The 22,569-nt window shown below is 48.8% G+C and overlaps 1 protein-coding gene across 1 annotated transcript in view; it reads left to right on the top strand.

Annotated features, from left to right (window-relative positions):
- The window catches only part of LOC119405059 (apolipophorins), an 89,778-nt gene extending 67,710 nt beyond the window's left edge, over window positions 1-22,068 (top strand). The window contains exons 25-39 of the mRNA XM_037671819.2: window positions 2,589-2,749; window positions 3,689-3,857; window positions 4,710-4,897; window positions 5,134-5,336; window positions 6,561-6,954; window positions 7,941-8,235; window positions 9,433-9,659; window positions 10,359-10,598; window positions 12,744-12,911; window positions 16,723-16,870; window positions 17,054-17,264; window positions 18,121-18,391; window positions 18,869-18,983; window positions 19,579-19,919; window positions 21,949-22,068. Of these exons, the coding sequence (XP_037527747.1) occupies window positions 2,589-2,749; window positions 3,689-3,857; window positions 4,710-4,897; window positions 5,134-5,336; window positions 6,561-6,954; window positions 7,941-8,235; window positions 9,433-9,659; window positions 10,359-10,598; window positions 12,744-12,911; window positions 16,723-16,870; window positions 17,054-17,264; window positions 18,121-18,391; window positions 18,869-18,983; window positions 19,579-19,919; window positions 21,949-21,969 (3,152 nt within the window). The 3' untranslated portion in view covers window positions 21,970-22,068. The remainder of the gene's footprint in view (window positions 1-2,588; window positions 2,750-3,688; window positions 3,858-4,709; window positions 4,898-5,133; window positions 5,337-6,560; window positions 6,955-7,940; window positions 8,236-9,432; window positions 9,660-10,358; window positions 10,599-12,743; window positions 12,912-16,722; window positions 16,871-17,053; window positions 17,265-18,120; window positions 18,392-18,868; window positions 18,984-19,578; window positions 19,920-21,948) is intronic.
- Window positions 22,069-22,569: the final 501 nt, after the last annotated feature.

Below are 22,569 nucleotides of genomic sequence, written 5' to 3'. Positions count from 1 at the left end.
CGCCAGCGAGTAGCGCCATCGCTGCTGCGCGTGATGGTGGCTTGCAAACATAAAAGTGTTCTGTGATAATACCCCGTCGTCATTACTTGCGCAGTCGAAAACGCGGAGTTACGTCTTCAACGGAACACAAGCATTTAACATGCCATTCAGTAGCGCTTGTGTCACAGCCATGCTGAGACTCTAGCCGTGTGTACTTCACTCGCATGTTGCAGGTTCGATCAGCACGATCGAAACATGAATATCGAAAAGAATAAACACGTATGCTTTTCGCAACGTCGAAGAAGTTCGGCGAGAGGCGTGGATTGTGGCCGTGACTGCACGTTCCATCGCTCTAACCATTTCGCTTCGTTGGTCGAGCTCGAGCGTGTTGGCGGCATGCGGCGCTCCATAATATCCACAATAATTGTGATACATGCGATGCACAAGAGGAACTATGCTTTTATTTTGATCTCGCTCAAGGATATTATACATTAAATACAATCAAAGTGACTTACGAGCGTGAAAGAACATTAACGCACGAGGGGACGTGAAGTGCAACTCGCTCCTCGTGAGTTAGCAGCTGGTGGTTCATCGTCGCTGTCACTCTCGGTGCTTTCACAGTCTTCTACGTCCTATGAAAAATCCTCGTCGTCAAGATGGTTTCTTTCAACATCACTGCTGAAAGCAATCTGAAGAATTTCCTCCGCCGAACGACTTCGACCACTCCGCGTCACCACGTTTACAATTAGACAGACGTCTGGGCGCGGAGAACGTTGGTTTTGCCGGTTTTGCTCTCGGACCGGTCAACAAGCAAATCGCTTGCAGTGTGCTGCCACCTATCAACAAACGTACAAAAACAAGCGGCGCAGCGGTGGCTATGAAACCCAACACACTGGCGAAGGACGGCGTGGATGGAAAGCGTTCGCTCCACGAAGGCGTCGAGCAGACGCATCCTCGAATGATTGAAACGTCGCTCGCACGATTCGTAACAGCGCTTTGCTGACAAAGGATAGAGGCCCTATTTTAATGTATCGCCAACTTGAGATCGCTCAGTTATACATGAGCACATCGCGAGCCCGCGCGACCTCCCTCCCGCGTACAGTGTTATGGGACTCATGCACTACAAGAAACACTGACAATTATATATGCAAGTAAAACAGGGTGAGCTTCAACTGAATATGTCAGACGATAACATTTAACTTACCTACGTGGCTACAGAAAGCCTCGCGAAGCTGATAGTATGTGTACACTGTGGGCTAGCATTGAAAGCGCGAGTTGCCACGTATTTTCACGAAAACTTCGCGTCTCGCAAGAACGAATCAGATTTCTCGTGTCACGGAGGGCCCGGTTTGTTCACTGATGCAGGGAACATGCAAAGTCATAGTGTTCCTTTCTTGCCAACGCGTTAACACTGAGGCTAGCACAGCCGAACAAGGGAGCGACTGCATAGTGCCGCCATTTTGTCGTCTACTAACCCTCCTCGAGAGGACGCTCCTGAATTCCGCTCGGTGGCGCGACAGTCTATGGGCATTGCGAATTCCGCCCTCGAAGCGTCACTTCGTGCACGGAGCCGGCGTCAACACCACCGAAGACGCGCAACCAACGCAACCGACGCAACCACGCAACGCATTCCAATAGACGAGGAGACTGAGACAACTGAGACGACTGAGAGAGGAGAGCGGCGCGCCACCCCGGCGCCAACCCCGTCTGCGTCATGTCTGCGTCGCCGAGCAAGGCGCCGCAACGGCGCCAAAGGGCAAGCGCGCGATATGTAGGCGTATACGGCGGCTCTTCCGTATACCGAAGCCAATCGAAACGCGCTTCAGGAGGGTCCAGTGACTCCTTCCCAAATGCGAACTCTTTTTCTCTGCCTGTACCTTCCAAAAGGGGTCAGGTGGACACCCAAAGAGAGTCACGGTTCCATGACCCTCTTTTGACTCTCTTTTTTCTTAGAGTGCAGTACCTCAAGACATGACAAGAACATGTGCATTTTCGCAACCCGCTTCATATCTGTTGCGTGATAACCACGAGTTTACAAGTTCTTGAAATGCGCTGCCATACCGATGTCTTCCGCAATTGGCTCCCCCCCCCCCCCCCCGCATTCTTCTGCGCACTGGGATATGCTCCCTAAGGGTACAGTTCAATGGAGGCTTACAATTTATGCATAATGTGCGGACGCATTATTTGTAGGCATCTACGACTTTTTATAGACACGCTTTTCAAATTCACCTACGCGCATATCTGGTGCTATTTCGTTCTTCTCTCCTTTTGCTTCTTGTGAAGAGTATACAAAGTAACGATATATGAGCATAAAAGATGTAAACCATGTACACCATCCCATGGTTGTAGTGGGCGTTTTCGAGGCCTCTTATGGAGGCGGAATATGTAGGCCTAATTTGTAGGCACAATATGCAGGTCTACTATTTAGGTCTAACGTGTAGGCCTAACGTGTAGGCCTAACTTGTGTACCTATTATGTAGGCCTAATATGACGCGCGGTAGTATTTGTATTATAGATGGAAGCCCATCGATGATAGAAATGATTGCCGTTATGATAAAAAAGCTACATTTCGCGCCCGCTTCTTTTTAAAAATTTTCTCCATTGTGCAGACCGCAACCTGTTCGACACCAGCATGACGGTGTACCACACCATTACCCCTGAACGACCGGTTTTCGGCGGCTACTACTGGTCGTGGAACACCCAGAAGCAGGGATCCAAGCGAGGGCATGCCACCCTCTTCATCGGCCGCAACGGAGCCGCACGATTCGATGTGAGCGCCATCTTGTGAACCATTGATGCGGTGCTATCCGCTAGGTAGATGCTATCTGCAGTGCGCTGCACCTTGATAGTAACGGTGTCGTAGTCTAAACAACATCCGATTGCTTATCTCTTCATTCCTATTTCGGCGTGCGTTCACTATGACTGCGCATAAAGAAGCGCGTATTGTAGAATCCAAAGAGGTCAACATCGTAGCGCGATAACCTTGAAGCATTAGAAAGTTACAAGTTTACATCCGATAACGTTTTAAGAATAAGAAGACCTTGCCTGAAAGAGGCAACAGTACACTATGATAGCAGTCAAATAGGCGCACTTCATCGTGTTCCATGGTGGAGAGATTCATAGATGGTGGAGAGGTGGTAGAGGTGGAGAGATGGCATAGGAGCCTACACTCCTGTAATCACACCTAAAGGTAGCAAGATCACACCCGATAGCTTTCGTAAAGGATGAGCACGTTGCTGCAATCTAAACGGAGCAATATTACACCACGGCAACATTTAAACACGTGCACTCTGTCGCATGACACATCGAATAAGACACACCCAGTGTTAATGCAAGGGTATATACGTATACGAAGCTACAGGTATACGCACCTATATTCTTCAAACTATCTCCACATTTTTTGCTTTGCTTCAGTGCAGAGTAGCATAATATCTTGATTTCGCCTTTTACTCATTAATTATTGATTTCTCTCTTTAAATGAAGATGTGTATCTTCACGCTGTACAGGAGTGGCAAGTTCGTGCGCCGACGCTCTTATGTCCCCGAACTTTTATGTCCATCGGAGTTCACTTTCAGAAACTCAAAAAGACACACGCACACACACACGAAAAAAAAAAGCCTAAAGCCTATCGTCTTCTGGTTGACCTCCGTACCTTTCCTGCTCCTTGATCTATCTCTTTCTCTCTCTCTCCTTCCTTTTCGTGACGCAGTACGACTCCATTCTGGGCAAGTGGACTGCTACCGGCCAGTCCCAGAGGGCCCCCAACGGCGACGAGACAGTGGACGTCCTGTTCCAAGGGGAACGCGAGCAGTTTCGCGGACGCATCATCTACAACCTCAGGCGGTACCGATTCGAGGGCCTCACTTTCGACGAACAGGGTGAGCGACACTGCACGCGTACGCGTTGTAAATGGGCTTGCCCGTTACATGCGAGAACATATGGCGTATACCCCGCGATGTTTTTTTTAAAGAACAATAGCAAACGGAGTTCCGGCATACCGTACGTGCTCGCATACCGTGAGCGCTACGTAGCACTGGCTGACGTTGGCCAAATGATAGTTTAGGTCGCCAAGTGATTATCGATGCTGGCTATATAGTGGCTAAATTGTCGCTGCTGACTAGTATTAGTTAATGTTGGTTAAATAGTTGATAATGTCGGGCAGTGTTGACTAACGCTGGCGATCGGGACAAGGCTGAACATTATTTGCAAACAATTCGTTTCAGTATCGCAGACCTCTATCCATGCACCCGTAGTTCATTTCACTATAACATACATAATTTTGATGCAACACTTGTAGTTCTTCCTCCAGCAGCCATGGGCAACTACCGGACTTTTTTTTTTTTGCTGTACCAAATTCTATATACAGTCGAGCCCTCTACAACTAAAGCACCTGTAAAGCGAAGTATTTCTTACGTCTCAGATATATTGGGAGCTTTACAGTGCGCTACGTTTACAACGAAATGAGATGTATAACGAAGTATCTTGAAGGGCTCGATAACGTTGTGATGTGACGCTTGACTCTAGTCCCAAACGACTTCGTGCTGTGTAGTGTGGAATGCATAAGAGGCACTCACAAGTAGTCACAGCGAGTGTAATATTACCGTCGTCAGCTAGTTAAAGGAAGGAAATTGAGCACTCCGCTTTGTTAATGCTATAGGAAGTTACACTTTGCTTGCATCAAAACATTTACGCGTTTATCCCCATTACCACCCCTTCCCTTTGTTATTCAGGCCAGACATCCAAGAGCCTGGAGATAACCGCTTCCAACTCGACTCGCAACGCGGCGCTCAAGGTTGAGTTCAGCCACTTCGAGGACAACAACAAGATGACCGACTTCAGCTACTCGTTCGAGAAGCGCGGCGACAGGGCTTACAGGAGCAAGCTGTTCTTCCCACCAGAGAAGATGAGGGCCATCCAGGTGAGTGGAGAGCGTGCTTCGCTCGTAAACCAAACCGTCCCTCTTGACAGCTGTAGCCTACACTACTTGACGACAGCAGTTTGTGTTAGTAAGAAGTCAGTCAATGTGTAAAGCAAGAGAGAGAGAGGGGGGGGGGGTATGCCTCAAAATCGTGTCAGTACTCCTTAAGCATCAATCCAGTAGTGTGGTACCGTATTTACCAACTCTCTATTTCACCCTTCGTCTTCGCTGCTCAGACGGCAATGAACGAAGTCGGAGCGAAGATTTCCGACATCGACATCTCCAACTTTGCCAGCGACATCGCCGACATGGCCGCCGTTTCCGGCGAGTACTTGGACAAGAACTTCATCTCTCCGCTGACCAACATGCTGCTGGACGAATTCGGCGAGATCATGGGCGAAGCGGTGATCGCACTCAGCGACGTTCTCTACGAAAGCCCGTAAGTGTTCGCGTCAGTCCTCAGCCGCCCAGTTCCGCGGACCTTCAGTAGCCACATTAGTTTAATCGAATTAGACGAGTATGACTCTTAAGTTGCTAAACGGAACACTGAAATTGTGAGTATATAGCAGCGGAAAGCAGCAGAATAAAAGATTGGGATATTCGATATTTCCCAGCACAGAAGAGCATGATGTAAAAAGGAAACGCACGCACGGCTCTGAAAAGTTCTGTCGTCTTTGTTTTCTACTGGTCCAACGCTCAGTATTGATCAAAGACTGACAGTGACGCCTTGAAATTCCTGCAAGAGCTCTTTATAACCTCACTGATCATGACCGTGTCTGGGAGGGCCCAACTACAAACAAAGATGTCAATGATCGAACTGCGGTCTAACGGAACAAGGAAACAAAAAGAGAGAACTCGACCTACCGAACTCTTGTACAGAGTCGAAACAGCTCAAATGTAGCAGCGAACTGAATTGAGGCTTTTCCGGTTAACGTATTTCTTTTCCTTGCTGTCTCACCATTCCACTTTGACTGAACCTCTGTTTCGTAAAAGTCCCCTCATCAGCCACTGCGGTCGACTTCTTAAGAAACCTAACGAATAAGTTGGATGTATGCTCGTGTCTGTGGATATGGTCGCGCGTTTTGCCTGGTCATCGTGTACATCTGTCTTTTTTTGTCTAACATCCGGAAAGCAGATCAATGTCTCGGACAGGTAAACGTCTTCAGCTTTTCAATAAATACAGTATCCCTCTCCTGTACACATAACGCGACAGGGTCCCTTATACATTCGCCTAAGACGACTCGAAGGCGAAAGTCATCCGGGAGTGTCATCATCATCATCTTCGGTAATGACTATGATGACAGCACATGATGGCTTTTGCCTTCGAGTCTTCCCAGAGGAGCAATCAGATGATTAGAGGAGCAATCAAGATGATGACAATCATTATAATCATCATCTTCTTCGCGATAAGGGCCTATCCGGATCACGTGCTGCTACACGGCCACATTTAACCGCTATCAGGCCCGACCGAGATCAAGACGACTGCGATATGGCTCCCAGTTCGCGATTTGCCGGACTTCTACGCCAAACTCGATCCGGATTAGTTCGGATCGTGTAGCAGCGACCATAGTTAATCGCGATTGGCCCTGATCACGATCAAAAGTGACACCACTATAAGGCGCCCTTTCGTCATCTCCAACTCCTGCTTGTCAACGCATCCCAGGTTCGGAGAACTCATCGCCCACGTTCAACGCTGGGTCGAATCCCTCTTCAAGATCGTCGCCGAAGAGATGAAGACGTTCATCGAGGAGCTCTCCCGGACCGTGCAGTCGACCGCCGGCTTCTTCGGCGGCGGTCGCGGCAGGCGTCGCCGCGACGTGTCGCAGCGTTGGGACGAGCTGAGCGACTACGTGTCCCGCATGATTGACGACGTGCGCAACGCGCCCATCGTGCGAAAGGTCACCTGCAAGGTGGAGGACGCGGCGGAGTACGTGACGGACAAGATATCCGAGATGATGTACCGCGCGCGCCGGGCTGTCTGGGACGCCGTCGAGGCCATCAAGGAGAACCCCGACTACTGGTCGCTGGAGTCACTCATTGGCGAGCTCTACGAACCAGTGAGGGTCTTCCTTTGTTTCCTTCTTTGTTTGTTTGTTGGATGGTTTCTTTCTTTCTTTCTTTCTTTCTTTCTTTCTTTCTTTCTTTCTTTCTTTCTTTCTTTCTTTCTTTCTTTCTTTCTTTCTTTCTTTCTTTCTTTCTTTCTTTCTTTCTTTCTTTCTTTCTTTCTTGTTGGCGTAGCCTGTGTGTGTCACTGATAAAACATAAGGAGAGACCCTCAGCGGCTAGCTAGTACCGTTGAACGTCGTTATAACGAACACTGATAATGTGTATTGTTGGTTATAGCGAACTAAATAGGAACTTTGGTCACGCTTCACGTCAGTGACATTTATTCGTTTTATAACTAAACCGAAAACACGAGAGGCGCTGGATATCGGCTGTAACGAAGAAATATTTGGTTCGCGCGCTATGCTCGAAACAAGAAAAGTAACGTAAAAATTAGCAAGATATTTGAAATACAACTCACGACCACATTTTCTTCGTTCATTCTGCGCAGTGCTGTGAAAAGCCGCCAGACGAAGCGTACGTCCATCTTCAAATAAATGTGAACGCATGCCTGTTTTGTCAAATGAACTTTGTTCGGTTGTAATTTCACCTTCTCCTGTAACGGTCTATTTCGTTTAAAATGCCGCAAGGAGACAGACGAGGACTGCATCATTTGTAGCGGGTTTGAAACCTAGAACAATGGGTTAATGTGTCTAGGATTTTCGCGCAAGCCAGATTGCCGATTTGATAGAGTCGTTCTTTACCTCTACTATTACAACGAATATCGGATATAATGAACTACTTTATGGCCCCCGATGCTTCTTCGTTACAACGAGGTTTGACAGTACTTGGATGATGATGATGACGATGTGTTTAGCGGCGCAAGAGCAATTGACACTTGTAAATCTTCAGAGCGATTTCATTTCCGCTTTAACCGCCTAACAGCGTTCCATCTCGGTACGTGTTTTCACGAACTGTGTTGTGTCCTTGCGCACCGCAGGGCACGTACGGAGCCAACACCGAATTCTGGCAGAACCTCCAGAGGAGCCTGCGGGACTCGGTCACCGCTCGCGACGTGGCCGTGCTGCGCGAGGCCGACCGCAAGAACGGCAAGTACATCGTGGACTTCAACCTGCCCACCGACCTGGACTCCATCCGCCAGAGCTGGCACGAGTGGCTTGCAGAGGAAGACGACGACGCCGAGAGGCGCCCGAAGAAGAGCACGGACTCGGAGCCCGACATGGTCGACTACCTAAGCTCCATGTTCCAGCGCAAGTGGATGCCACCCTTCGACGGTGAGGACTAGAAGACTCGACAACTTAGTTGAACAGTGAGAGGGAGGAAGTCACTATGTGCATAGGCATGCGCATGGTGAGAAGGGGGGGGGGGGCTATCTTGTGATGAGGGGCGCCAGTTCGGTCCCATACCTTTGCTTATTCGGACCTTTCAAGCCATTTCTAATGCGCAGGGTTATCACAAACCATGTTTTTTGAAGATAATGGCAACCAAGGACCTCTGCTGTTGCATTAAAAGAACTGCTTATTTCCCAACTTTAGCCCTGGCAAGCCGGGTACCAATGGCAGGCTATTGTGAGAAACACGTCATCGCTTCATTTTCATTTCTGCATCCATGGCGGAGCTTTTCTTTCGGACTCGACAAAAGGGGGGCGAAGGGTGGGGGGTGAAACTTGGCTCCCCCTAATGGAGGACCCTGCTAACGCCTTTGCCTATGTGTAACTGCGGCTGCCGATCAGCTGCTCAAGAGTAAAGACTCATTCACAACTTCGACTGGCACCGGTCGCGGGACCATTTGCGACTGGCGACCCAAAAGCGACTCAAGGCAAGGCGACCGATGTTCACACCTGCGTGCGACTTATACCTGTCGCCACACAGAATTCGCGTCTGTTCACATTGCCATTACCCCGTAAAATAAGCTGGCGTCCTGTTCCTGCGCTTCTGATTCGCCCAGACGTTTGCAAGCCTCAGCTAGGAGCTAAACTTCGGACACGGGGACTTCTTTGTCAGGCCCTGACGAAGACGAGTCCTCCTGACCAAACCTTCCACCCGCTGCGGTGGTCTAGTGTTTTATTTTTCTCTCTAGTGTGTCCCTTTAATATCCCCGTGAAAAAAATTAAATCTTCGAAAACTTCTCTATCTTTTGCTGAGGACGCTGATGCAAGTGCTAAGGAAGGGAAATGGGCAACCACCCGTTTGTAGCACAAAGCCAGACGGAAATCAGTACGGATATCTCAGAAAGAAAGCTTCTTAGTTGCCGAAAAGTTCGTCCTTGTCCGGGGATTGAACCTGGGACTAGCGCGTTTCCAGTGCGGTCACTCTACCAATTCAGCTAACCAGGAAGCTAGCAATTGGCAGAGCGAGGGTAAATTAATCGACAACTCGAAGCACGTGGACAGGCAATACTGAAAATGCTATACTGCAAATGCAAATGCTATAACTAATGTGACATCACGCTCCGCTGCTGTCGTATCACAGGCCAGGCCATGATCATCGGACACCAGCACTTTGTGACCTTCGACGGCACCATGTACTCGGCCGCCGGCGACTGCACGTACCTGCTGTCCAGGGACTTCGTCGACGGCAACTTCACCGTGCTGCTCAAGTACCATCCGGAGAACCCTCGCGTTCACGGTCGCGTGCCCAAGTCCATCATCGTCCAGCTTGGACAAAGCTACATCGAGATCTTCCCCGACGATGGATCTGTGAGTCGCCCTTTGCTAAGAATACGTCAAAACAACTCAGTACGCCGTCGTGTTAGAAAAAACATATCCGTCATAACCATGTCCTTGGATTATCCTACGCCGCGAGAGCTACGCGTCAGGTAGAGCAGGCACCGTTAGAGGCTATATAAGAGTTGGCTTCGGGATATTGCCATGTTTGTTGCAGTAAGTCGGATTAGAATGCAGCGTTATGTAAGTGTCGTATTCAGGCGATTTCCTGCACCTGAATTGACGACACGCACTATACCCTGCATAAGTTATAAAAATGTATTTAAAGCATGACTGACATCGAAGGCCAGGTCTCAATTCAACCCGCAAAGCTTGTTAGCAAGAGTTCGCATCCCAGTTGAGTTCGGAAAATGTGCATTTCAAATGTGCATCAACAACTATAGGAACTCGGAATGCAACTTAGGAACTTGGGCCAAGTCAAACTCGGGAGTGGTCCAGGCTGGTTTTGAAGGTGGATCCAATCAAATTTTGAGTTGGGTAAAGTCAACTTTTTTGCGGTCTGGATCAGATTGGTTGAGACATTGAAACGCGATGTCATCACTTGGTCACGTGTGTATTGGCACCACCGGATGTTAACGCCAGACGCCGCATTTTTCGCTTGATGGGGCATGCAATGCTTTCGCATTAACAACAGCAACAAATTAAAAGGAAACCCGCTCTTCCGGGACGCAGATGTTCCTGAACGGACAGGCCGTCGAACTACCTCTGATCCTCGAGGGAGGCGATGTGATCGCGCGCCGCGTGGGTGACGTCATCACCGTCGAGGACGAGAAGGCGCTGCGCGTCTCCTGCCACCTCTACTACGATGTCTGCACCGTCAAGATCAACGGCTGGTACTTCGGCAACACCGCCGGACTGCTGGGCACCTACAACAACGAGCGCGGCGACGACCTCATGAAGCCCAAGGGACAGGCAAGTGCATGTGCTGTCTTCCTACTGCATGATACTTCAATGCATCCTCGAATGTCGGTCGTCGCAGAACTAGAGTATTTCCGCTGGTAGCGTACATATAGATTGTGTACAACAGTAGGAAGACAGAAACTGCCTGTTCACTTATTGAACTTGTTTTCGTTGGTGCAGCGCTCGTAAAGACGAGGTAAGAAGTGCATTTCTTTAAATATGAACACTTACCAACTAGCTCAGCCTAAAGTTCTAGTGCACTTTATTTATTGAAGCCGTTCGGTGGCTTCGAGATAAAAGCAACGCTGTGGCTGGAATGAACAAAAATACGAGCATGTCGATCTATCACAATCGCAGGTCTTATCTAGCGCGCGTTCCGGCTTCGGTGATTCATGACCGCGTCGCTTGCGAAAGTCGATGGTAAAAAAAAAGAGAAAAGATGGTTGATACCTCCGTCATAGGAATCGGAATAACACGAAAGTAAAGCGTGCCGAAGGGTTTCTTGAAGGGCCAGTTGGTACATGAGGGGAACAGCGCAAAAAACGAGACGGAGAAAGATTGAACACACGACACAAGCGCTGACGAAAGCGTGCCCTTACAGAAGTAACTGAATGTTTACTTTACATTCATATAAGAGAGTTTGTACCATGTCTATTTATGTCTGGCAGCTATAGCACCGTTTAATGTGGATGCACCCACTTTGATGATTGGTGGTACATCTCCATCCCGACGACTAACGTCCATGTTCAATGATTAAACAAACCCTTGTGGTAGCTGTCGTAGTTAACGGTGAAAGCGTAATCAGAGAACGAGGTGTGATAGGCACCGTTCAGTCGAGTTTGCCAGTCTGACTGCAGCGCCAGAATACATAGCCTAGCGGATAAAAAGAGCAACCTTGAGACGGCCTCAATGAAATTGGAACGCGACACGCGCGTTTCGCGCCCTGCATCTGTCGGCGGATTGTGGCCGGGATACGTGGCCGGGATACATGGGGGACGCGAGCACGCGTCTATTTTCTGCGTGCCTCTAACGGTGAATGTCGAAGACTTTGAGACGGGGCAGTGTGAGCAACGCAGCTCCATCTGGTCAGTGTGCGGTGCCTATAGCCAGAAGAGCGCCGCATATTGGACGCAGAACTTGGTCGCCATGCCGCGGCATGTTAAAATGTGATTGAACACCACGGCCGGACTAGAGAGGAACGCAAAGCGCGTCGTGCCGCCCCGGTAGCCCAGCTAGCCCGGCCGCGATTTTTCTCGGAGCGAGCGCGTGAGCGGGGAACGCGGTGTTACAGCCAGGTGAGGCAGGCGCGCGTCGCAGAGCTATTTTTGGTTTGGATTAGCGTGATGCTGTGAGCGAGGCCGACGCTTTTACGACGCTTGGGCTAAGATCGCCATCTCGTGCTGTGTTAAGGCACTGACAAAATGGAACTTCTATTGAAAACGCGCCGAATGGGACGGACGTGTAACGCGTTGCAGGTGTTAAATCGCGGAGGCCACAGTAATGACGAATTACTTTACTGCTCCCAGAGGGCAACACCATCCCGCCGACCGGGAGAGTGGTAGATATAAAAGGACCGTGGCGCAGTGGATAGCGTGCCCGGCATCTGTTGTTGCAGACCGAGCGGTCGTAGGTTCGATGCCCGTTGACGGAACTTTCTTTGCCATCTGATCGTGTAAATTTTTTCGGCGTCATTTCCGTGACGCAAATACGTCACTGAAGTCTTGGTGGACCCAGCCATAAAACACAAAGAACTCGGAGTGAATAAACTTTATTAAAGTCCGGGCGAGGCGGGGGGGAAGAGGGGATTAACCCCTGTCCCGTCCCACTCTCCGTTGATGATGATGAAAGAACTCGGAAGCAATATTGTTTTGCAATTTGTTTGGACCGTAACTAGGGTATGTAACACGGACCTGTACGAAGGGTTGACTGCCAAAAACCGCACTTTTTAAAACATTTTGGCTGATTGCTCCGTCGTCTCGGTTCGCACTCGCAACAATGCTCGGATGTTCTCGTTTGAGTTCCCAGATGTCTCGTTTTAAGTGGCCGGATAACGGCGCTGGCGCTTGGTTCAAGGTCACTTGAAGGCCGCCGACAACGGGAGCTCAAAGCATTTCATGCTTAAAAAAAAACCTCACGCCTTTTGTTGTGTTCCTACAGGTGACGAGCAACGTGGCTCAGTTCGTGAAGAAATGGGAGACCAGCCGCGGCTGTAAGGGACCCGTGAACGTGCTCAGCGACCAGGTGGCCGTCGACTCCGAGGGCTACAAGCTGTGCGAGAAGTACTTCAAGGACGACGACTCTCCGCTCGCCGATGGATTCTGGCAGGTGAGATTGCGCGTCACCTCGAAGGAGCACCAAATGACGGTCCTTAACAGTGCCGTTCGGCGAAGCCAGCAACAAAAATGCAACCTTTCTTTTAACGCGATTTGCTATAGAGTTTGTATTGACAAGGATAACATACTTCGGACAGGTTGGCCGACGTTTCGATAGGCGGTTAAATTCGCGTTGTCAGCCTTGGCGGCTCAGATTTATAGATTGCTGAGCATATCGTAAGTGGCGCGAAGCTAGGAACATGAAAAAGGGCCGGAGGAAAGAGACAGAAGAGCGCCAAACTACCAACTGTTTATTGCCAGCGCAGGCTGAAAAAACAGGTAAACTTCCACACATGCGCAGTGGAGTGGGAGAGTTACCCCAAACATGACATCACGTGAGCAGTTCATTAAAGAAGGACAACTCAGACTGAAAGAGAACAATGGATGTGTCACTGACACAAGCGGACCCTTTACTTCTAATATGATACGCCTCTAGTAATTCCCTTGCTGTCTGATCTCTGCTTTTGCCGATAATCCTAGCTTGCGCAAAACGTGGCACACACGAGCATGACCTGACATGCGCGGGAAGGTGCGCACCATCACTCTTACCTATGCTGTTGGCATGCTCCCTGAGGCGGTCGTTGATACACCGACCCGTTTGACCGATGTAGGTCTTGCCACAGCTCAGGGGAATTTCATATACAACCCCTTCGGCACAACGCCTGAATGGTTTTACGTGCCTCTTTTTGCACCCTTGCTCCTTAGCACGAGAGATTCGTCGGCACAAGTGCGCCAGTTTATTCGGAGCGGAAAACGCAACAGGGATCGCGAACCTGGCGGCCACCTTCTTGAGGTTGTGGCTCAACTTGTGCAAGTACGGCACCACCTGTGGTTTGACGCGCTCCTGTTCTCTCGAGTGCTCTTCCTGAGTGCTGAAGTTCAGCTTCCGTAGCAGAGATTCGGCAACGGCATACAAGACCGCCCGAGGAAAGCCAGCCTTTTCCAGTCTGCCAATCTGATTACACAGGCTGGTCTGCATCATGTGCGGACACGATCTGCGCAGCGCGGATTGAAGGCAATGCTGAGCAATACTACGTTTTACAGTCTTAGAATGCGCGGAATCAAATGGCAAAAGCTCTTTTTTACTGCGAGGCATGTAAGCACAGCAAACATGATCGCTTTTCACGGCCAGGTTAATGTCTAAAAACTGCAAAGCATTGTCGGTAGGAAGCTCATGAGTGAAGGTTAATCCTTTGGAATTTGCGTTAAAGGCATTTAAAATGAAGTCCACCATTTCATGGTAGGGCACTGGGCACGTCTTATCTAAAACAATTAAAAAATCGTCAACATATCTAAAAACATAAAAAGGATGTGATGAATTAGAAACACATTGTAGTGCCTGGTCAATAAGGGATAAAAAGATGTCACATAAAATAGGTGCTACACTTGACCCGATGCAAATGCCTTTCTTTTGCAAATAAATGTTTGCTTCAAAAGTAACGAAAGTACTCTTGAGGTACGCTTCCAGTACAGACATGAAATTAGTTACCGACATTTCAGCACAAGCAACAAATTAGCCTCACCGCTTTTTTCAATACATAGCTTAACAGCAGCAAAGAGCTCAGGGTGTGGAACTGAATAAAAAAGATCAGTCACATCGACAGAAAAAAGATACCCTGTGTTCACTTTGCAGCGAAAGAACTCTACAACTTCATCAGAATTTCTTATTAGAAAAGGGTCATTGATGGAAAGGCACTTGAGCGACTTTTGCAGAAACCGATTGACATGCTCTTGCCATGCACCCCGCTCACTAATTATCGTTCGGAAAGGAATGTCCGCCTTATGCGTCTTCGCGCTGAAAAAAGCTATCAAACTATCCGCTTTTGACTTGGAAATCTGCTTAGCCAAACGTTCAGCGCCGACTTCCTCACAGAGTTTGCTAACATTCTTCTTCACTTTTGCCAAGCTCACTTTAACGCTCTTGAAATTCTTATTAATAGCCTGCAAGGCTTTTTCATTAAAGACAGATGTAGGTAAAATCACAAAACCACCCTCTTTGTCCGACTGCATTAACCGTAAATCATTTTGTGACATCTTTTTATCCCTTATTGACCAGGCACTACAATGTGTTTCTAATTCATCACATCCTTTTTATGTTTTTAGATATGTTGACGATTTTTTAATTGTTTTAGATAAGACGTGCCCAGTGCCCTACCATGAAATGGTGGACTTCATTTTAAATGCCTTTAACGCAAATTCCAAAGGATTAACCTTCACTCATGAGCTTCCTACCGACAATGCTTTGCAGTTTTTAGACATTAACCTGGCCGTGAAAAGCGATCATGTTTGCTGTGCTTACATGCCTCGCAGTAAAAAAGAGCTTTTGCCATTTGATTCCGCGCATTCTAAGACTGTAAAACGTAGTATTGCTCAGCATTGCCTTCAATCCGCGCTGCGCAGATCGTGTCCGCACATGATGCAGACCAGCCTGTGTAATCAGATTGGCAGACTGGAAAAGGCTGGCTTTCCTCGGGCGGTCTTGTATGCCGTTGCCGAATCTCTGCTACGGAAGCTGAACTTCAGCACTCAGGAAGAGCACTCGAGAGAACAGGAGCGCGTCAAACCACAGGTGGTGCCGTACTTGCACAAGTTGAGCCACAACCTCAAGAAGGTGGCCGCCAGGTTCGCGATCCCTGTTGCGTTTTCCGCTCCGAATAAACTGGCGCACTTGTGCCGACGAATCTCTCGTGCTAAGGAGCAAGGGTGCAAAAAGAGGCACGTAAAACCATTCAGGCGTTGTGCCGAAGGGGTTGTATATGAAATTCCCCTGAGCTGTGGCAAGACCTACATCGGTCAAACGGGTCGGTGTATCAACGACCGCCTCAGGGAGCATGCCAACAGCATAGGTAAGAGTGATGGTGCGCACCTTCCCGCGCATGTCAGGTCATGCTCGTGTGTGCCACGTTTTGCGCAAGCTAGGATTATCGGCAAAAGCAGAGATCAGACAGCAAGGGAATTACTAGAGGCGTATCATATTAGAAGTAAAGGGTCCGCTTGTGTCAGTGACACATCCATTGTTCTCTTTCAGTCTGAGTTGTCCTTCTTTAATGAACTGCTCACGTGATGTCAAGTTTGGGGTAACTCTCCCACTCCACTGCGCATGTGTGGAAGTTTACCTGTTTTTTCAGCCTGCGCTGGCAATAAACAGTTGGTAGTTTGGCGCTCTTCTGTCTCTTTCCTCCGGCCCTTTTTCATGTTCCTAGCTTCGCGCCACTTACGATATGTTCAGCAAACTAAGGCACCAACTCGCCCAAAAACAAGTTCTTTTACAGATTTATAGAGTTTAGTCTTTGAGGTTATGTCATGCGGCTATGACAAATAAGGTGGTGTTTCACAAGCAGTTTCCTCCCCCCCCCCCCGGCCAAAGAAAATAATTTTCACAGCTATAATGATGTAAAACAAGTCACAAAAACGAAAAAAATAACCACACATTTTAAATTATAGTTAAACTTTAAATTATAGTTAAACTACAACACTAGGAAACTCCACCAGTAAATCGTTACGTAAGCTAGGAGTGAGAGGCATGATAGCAGTTAAGAGTTAGGATGCATAATAACCAACACTGGATAATATTGGCTGACCGCTGCGTACTGTTGGCTATTCTAGCCTAACCGTTCGCTGATGTTGACCCGTGCGCGGAACAAGCAGCCCGTGCTTCGGACACACGACAATTTCTCCCAAGGAAACTTGTTGCAGTAGTGCTACAAAACCATTGATGTCATTTGCACAAGTTCGCTGCATTTTTCCCCTCTCATTTCCCGCAGGAGTCTCCCGAGTCGTACTTCGACCTTTGCCTCCGCCACATGGCCACTCCTGGAATCGAGCCGCGCCACGCAATCTGCAACATCTCCATGGCCTACCTGCTCCAGCTGGAGAAGTACTCCATCTCCGCGAACCTTCCTTCCGAATGCTGTGAGTTCCTATACATACGAACCTCATGTTTGTAAGCATTAACACGGGGTGGCGTCGGAAATAGGGCGGCGTTGGAAATGCTTGTACGCCAGAGCTTCAAGGATGTTGCTGCCTTGCCAAGTATCTCCATTTCAGACCCTACCGCGCTGAACGTTTTTCTCTCCGTTCCTTGTGTCCGCTCAGACGAGTGCTCGCTGCACGGAGGCGTGAGCATCAAGTTCGGCGACTACGTCACCTGGCGCGGCGACAACAGCGCGCCGCGTCGTCCGTCGAGCATGGACATCGTTCTGGTCGTCGAGGAGGACGCCTGCCACGCGGACGTCGTGCGCGAGCTGGACAACACCATGAGGATCGTCGACAAGGAACTGCTCAGCGCGGGATTCTCAAACAACAGGTGCTCTTTCAAAAATATATACCTTTCTTATAGCGCAGCTGTGGTCGACTCGGTCATTTCACCATTTCGGGCTAACACTGGTAGACGAGGGCGTTCTCGTTTAAGGCAAATGCCTCATTAGCATATAGTCGTGCGCACGGGGGGGGGGGGGGGGGGGGGGGGGGGGGGCTTACGTAAGCTCTTTTGAACAGTTCAAGATATGCGCTGCGTTATACGGTGGTCGGCATGATGTTTGAGCTCTTGTTGCGGTATGATTGAAGATAATATACTTGCATATAAATTAACGCGCATCGTTGTTGCTGCAGAAAACTGCCTCATACCCACGAGCGCGTCGGCTAAACTGCAGTTTATAAAGAAAAATGCATGAAAAGAAATTGAATGAAACTGTGCTAAACGCTGTCTATCATCAAGAACAAAAAGGATGAAGTATGATGTAAATCTTCTCATAACGTATTCCGTACATGAATAATCTTCGTATTCCCTTTACTTATCGAGTACTCTGTGTTGCACAGCTTCAATGTGTTTCCTCTTGTGGGTGTTGAGTCCTAGCGAGGCCCCAAGGGGTTTTTCTGGATACACGCGAAATTTTTCGATCGACTTGTCAAACAGTGCTGTACGCATTAACAATCATCGCACCAATGAGTTGCGGCTGCTCGAATTCTCGTTCTTCTTCGCCTAGTCGCCGCAACTCACACACACTGCGAGGATTGGACAAGAATTGAGGGGGGTTTTGTAAAAATGCATATCAGTGAAGAGTAGGTAAATCGCACAATCGAAATTGCGAATTAAAGATAAAATGTAAGAGTGCGATACAAAGTGTGCTGACTCGTCGCTGTCTCTTCCTCCTCGCCCTCAGGTTCGCCCTAGTCGGCTTCGGCCACGGCAGCGGCCACAACAGCATGCCTCACGTGCGCACCGCCCGCGGTAGCATCTTCTTCGAGTCGCACAACCTGCCGCTGGCCACGCAGAAGATGCGCCTCGACGCGCCCGCCACCTCCGAGGGCCGACCCGTGAACAAGGACGTGTTCGACGCCATCCGCTACGCGTCCGTGCTGCCGTTCCGCGCCAACGTCGCCAAGGCCATCATCGTCATCGCCTGCGCAGACTGCAAGGAGGAACAGAGCGACGTGAGAAAGGTTTTTTTTACGTAGACAACATCTTACGTAAAGTATAGCATTCATAAGATGGCATTGTTTGCACGGTGGAAGGAACAGGGTCGCAAAGATAGTTAGATATCTCTGGGAAAAGGGCCTTCGTCCTGGGACGGAATTCTCGAGCGATGACTCTAGGCGATACTTTCTCGAAATTTTTCAGCAAGTTAACTTAGCACACTGTGGCAGGCGGCTGTGGCCCACTGGAGGCAAGCTAGCACGGCGCTAGTCTCGTAATGTCTGACGAAAGCGAAAGTATCGCCGAAAGTGATCGCTCGAACTTGCAGCTCCTTCAGAGAACATGACAATGATACGCGAACAAACCTTAAAACGCCGGCACTGTCTTCGTGCTTTCCGGTACATATAACCGACAAATATATATTGGTTGATTTTGAGCAGAAAGCGAGAGAAAGAGGGGAACTGAAATACAGATCTCGTTTTGTTGCCTCGCAGCTGTCGTACTCGGACATCCAGACCCAGCTTCTCGACCACGGAATCACCCTTCACTTCGTTTCTGACAAGCGCATCGAAGTCCGCAAGAGCATCATCAAGGGCAAGGGCATCTACGGTAAGCGCGTGATCGGAATCCTGAAGTGGATCCTTAGTTTAAAGGATATGGTCTTGGGGGAACTCGTACCATACACCTTTCGCTCCTAATTGTATCTTATACACTTTTACCCAATACACGAAAATATGCCACTCTGCTTTGCCGTTTATGGCTTAGAGTGGCATTCACGAAGTCATTTTCCTTTCGTATCGGAATGGGTGACAACCTTCTTTGTGACAACTGTGGTAGCGAGGGGACATTACAATTAACGTACCTTCTGCGACTGTACTCGCCACAATGTGCTGAGACAAGCAGTAGCAGTCGCTCATGCTCGACTTGACCACAGACCGATGACGGCAGTAACCATCTTGGAATTTCGTCCTGGGAAGTCATCGCGTATGAAGGCGACGAAGGCATTGCTCAAATTCTTTAAGACAACAAACTTGCACCGGCGGTTATAGGCCAATAGTGATGCTGCGAGCGTGACTTTGTGCCCTCTTTCTCTCCACCTCTGCATTTCAAATTCATCCATCCCTTTCCACAGTGTGGGTAGCATACCAGTCTTCTTGCACCCAACACTCGTTCCATATAACTTAACCATCCCGTCGCCCCGCAGGTTTGGACGCCGACTCCGTCTACGGCAGCAAGGACGTGAGCCAGAAGATGCTCCTGGGACAGCCCGACCTGCGGCCCCAGGTTGCAGTCGCCAAGGACATCTGCATCGCGCTCGCCCAGGAGGTTCACGGCAGCTTCTTCAGCTCGGCCATGCTGCGCTCGGACGGCAAGAACTGGAAGACGGTGTTCGCGCGACGGGTCGCCAAGGCCCTGAAGCCCGCCAAGCAGTACGGAGGCGAGGAGGACTACTGCGAGCGCTGCGAGTGCACGCACGGCGCGGACGTACGGCCGCACGTCGTTTGCAGGCCGTGCAGGCCACTGAGACCCAAGGTGCCGCTCGCGGTAAGTATTATCGCGCGCCGGACGAAGCATGCATGATGCTAGTCGCTGGACAAAGAAAGGACCGGACTGGAATGATACCACAATGCCCGGCACTGCGTCACATTACACTACAGGGGAGCTATCTTGATAGAACGGGAATAAAGAACGTCACGAGAGGACGAGGGGGAGCAATCAGAGAATAGGCGAGCTGAGGGAATTCAGAAATGTTTTCAACGCATGAAGAAATGTAGAATTGTTATCGCTGAACATCAAAACTGGCAGACATTGTTGTTCAAAGCTTGCAGTTGAAGAGCGCGATGAATTTAACAACTTCTTTATGTTAACGTCTTGATTTGGCGCTATGTGGTGTCGCAGTCCCACGAGACGTTCGAGGGTGGGGGGTTGGTCGCGATTTTCGCGAACTAACGGCGCGGGATCGGAGTAAGCCAGGCACAAAGCAGACTAATCCGATACTCCGGCCCAAGCGCTTACTGTTCTGTGTCCGTTCTATCGGACAAAACGGTGCCTCCGTTCGTTCTGTGCCCCTTCTTTGCGGAAATGGTTCACAGCACTGCCTTTTCCGGTTGCTGTTCTCACGTCTGACCGTCAGACGAGCCTCGACCAATCTCGTGCGGTGCGATATTTATTCCCTCTCGTCCTCTCGTGAAGTTTCGTCCCGTTCTATCACAGAACGTGTACAAGATAGCTCCCCAATAAAAGCTCGTTATAACGAACAGTGAAATAGCGAATTATTGCTTTTAGTAAGCTAAGTACGAACTTTGTTTGGAGGCTCAGGATTACATCATTTATAAGTGTTACATCATTATAGTGGGTTTGCAGCAGTGGAATAATCCGTTCTTGTGTCTAGGAATTTTTCGCGAGCCAGATTGCCGATTTGTTGTAGCCGTTCTTTACCTCTATTGTTACAATGAATATCGGATATAAAGAACTAAATTATGGCCTCGATGCTGATTCGTTATAAAGAGTTACGGCTGTGCGATGCAAGTGCGAGCCAACTTTCTGCAGGACAGCGAAGCGGCAGAAATCCATAAACCGAAGGAAATATAGATGTTGTTGAAGCGATAAAACCGAAGATGGCCCCTTATGGCTCGCGTGTCAGGGCACGCTCATTAGCATTCAGGAAAATATATATAGCGAGAGAGTAGTCTATAATGACTTACAATAATGGGCGCCGGTAGGCTTGTGAAGGCAGTTTTGTACATGCAAGTAGACTACACATGTGCGCGCGTCAACTAGCCCAGTGTAGCCCGTCGCGATGGTACAGTGGTTATGGTGCTCGGCTGACCCCAAAGGTCGCCGGTTCGATCCCGGCCGCGGCGGTCGTATTTTGACGGAGGAGAAATGGTAAAGGCCGCGTGTACTGTGTGATGTCGGCGCACGTTAAAGAACACTACATGGCAGGAATTCCTGGATCCTAAAATAAGGCCTGCCTCATAATCCTAGCGTACAACCCCAGATATTGTTATTAACTAGGCCAGTGCAGAATTTTCCTTAATCGAATGGGGCGGTCAGGGAGAGGGAATGAAATAAAGGTGAGATCAAATGTAATGTGAAAGACTCCGGCTGTGGGGCCAGGGGGACGGTAATGGTGGCGTTTAAATCTTCCAAAACTAACGCGGCCTTATATTCTGTACGCCAGAGTCGCGATCAAATTCATTTCCTCGCAAGAACCCGCGTAGAGATATGCCTTATAAAGAGGGGGGCTGTATCTAGTAAATACACAAGCAACTTCATCTTCCATGAGCCGGCAATGTGTATGGAACACCTAAATTCAGTTATCTTTGGAGCACTTAGTTACATGAGTGGCTCCTAATAGGGTGCTTTCTTCGAAGTCGACATTTTGGGTGCGAACTGTAAAAGCTTGCATAGATTTCGTTAATGCAATCTGCTGGTACTGCTGTTACTGCTAATGCTACTGCTAATGCTAATGTTACGGATTCTGTGTCACTGCTCGCCCTGGTTTGCTGATGTTACTGATGTCGTTTAATCTGCACGATGTTTTAATTATCGTGATTCCTTTCTTTTTCAGCTGTACACAGCAGAAGACTGAACATTCACATCGCATTTACTTCGAAGGCATTAGGGAGGGATGACCGAAATCAGCATTTTTTTTCGCAGTTAATAAAGTGTATAGGGATGTTTTTAAATATGTCATTGTGTCGTCTCACTCCCTCTCTCTTTTTTTTCTTCCTTTCGTTCTTTCTTTCTTTCTTTTTCTCAGCTTTAAACTTTCCCGTCACGACCACACTGATGACATTGCAAGAAGGATGTTCAAGGCATGATGAAATCCAGAGTAGAAATAAGTTCAGGGTAAGATGGAGACTTAAATGGAGTGATGAAAAAAAAACCTTGAGCAGGGAGTGAGCAGGGAATGTCGCCTTGAGCAGGGAAAGGAGCTTTAAGGCGAGTTCTATGACGCAGACGTTTTTTTTTCTGTCACATGATAACATGCTTTACTTTTGCATATGATATAGTTTACAGGAAAGTATTACTTCCAAATTCACAAGAACGAAAGGCACGACAGTTTACGTGTATAGCATTTTTGGAGACTTCGTTGAACGTGCTGTGCTGGAATTACAATTTTAGGGGCTTCGGGTGCCGCAGCTGCGACATGATTAAGAGATACGCTGAAATGGGTTAATTTCAACCG

This window comes from Rhipicephalus sanguineus, chromosome 9 (assembly GCF_013339695.2).
Source record: "Rhipicephalus sanguineus isolate Rsan-2018 chromosome 9, BIME_Rsan_1.4, whole genome shotgun sequence".
Classification (NCBI taxonomy): domain Eukaryota; kingdom Metazoa; phylum Arthropoda; class Arachnida; order Ixodida; family Ixodidae; genus Rhipicephalus; species Rhipicephalus sanguineus.
This window is presented reverse-complemented; position numbering and strand designations above follow the sequence as displayed.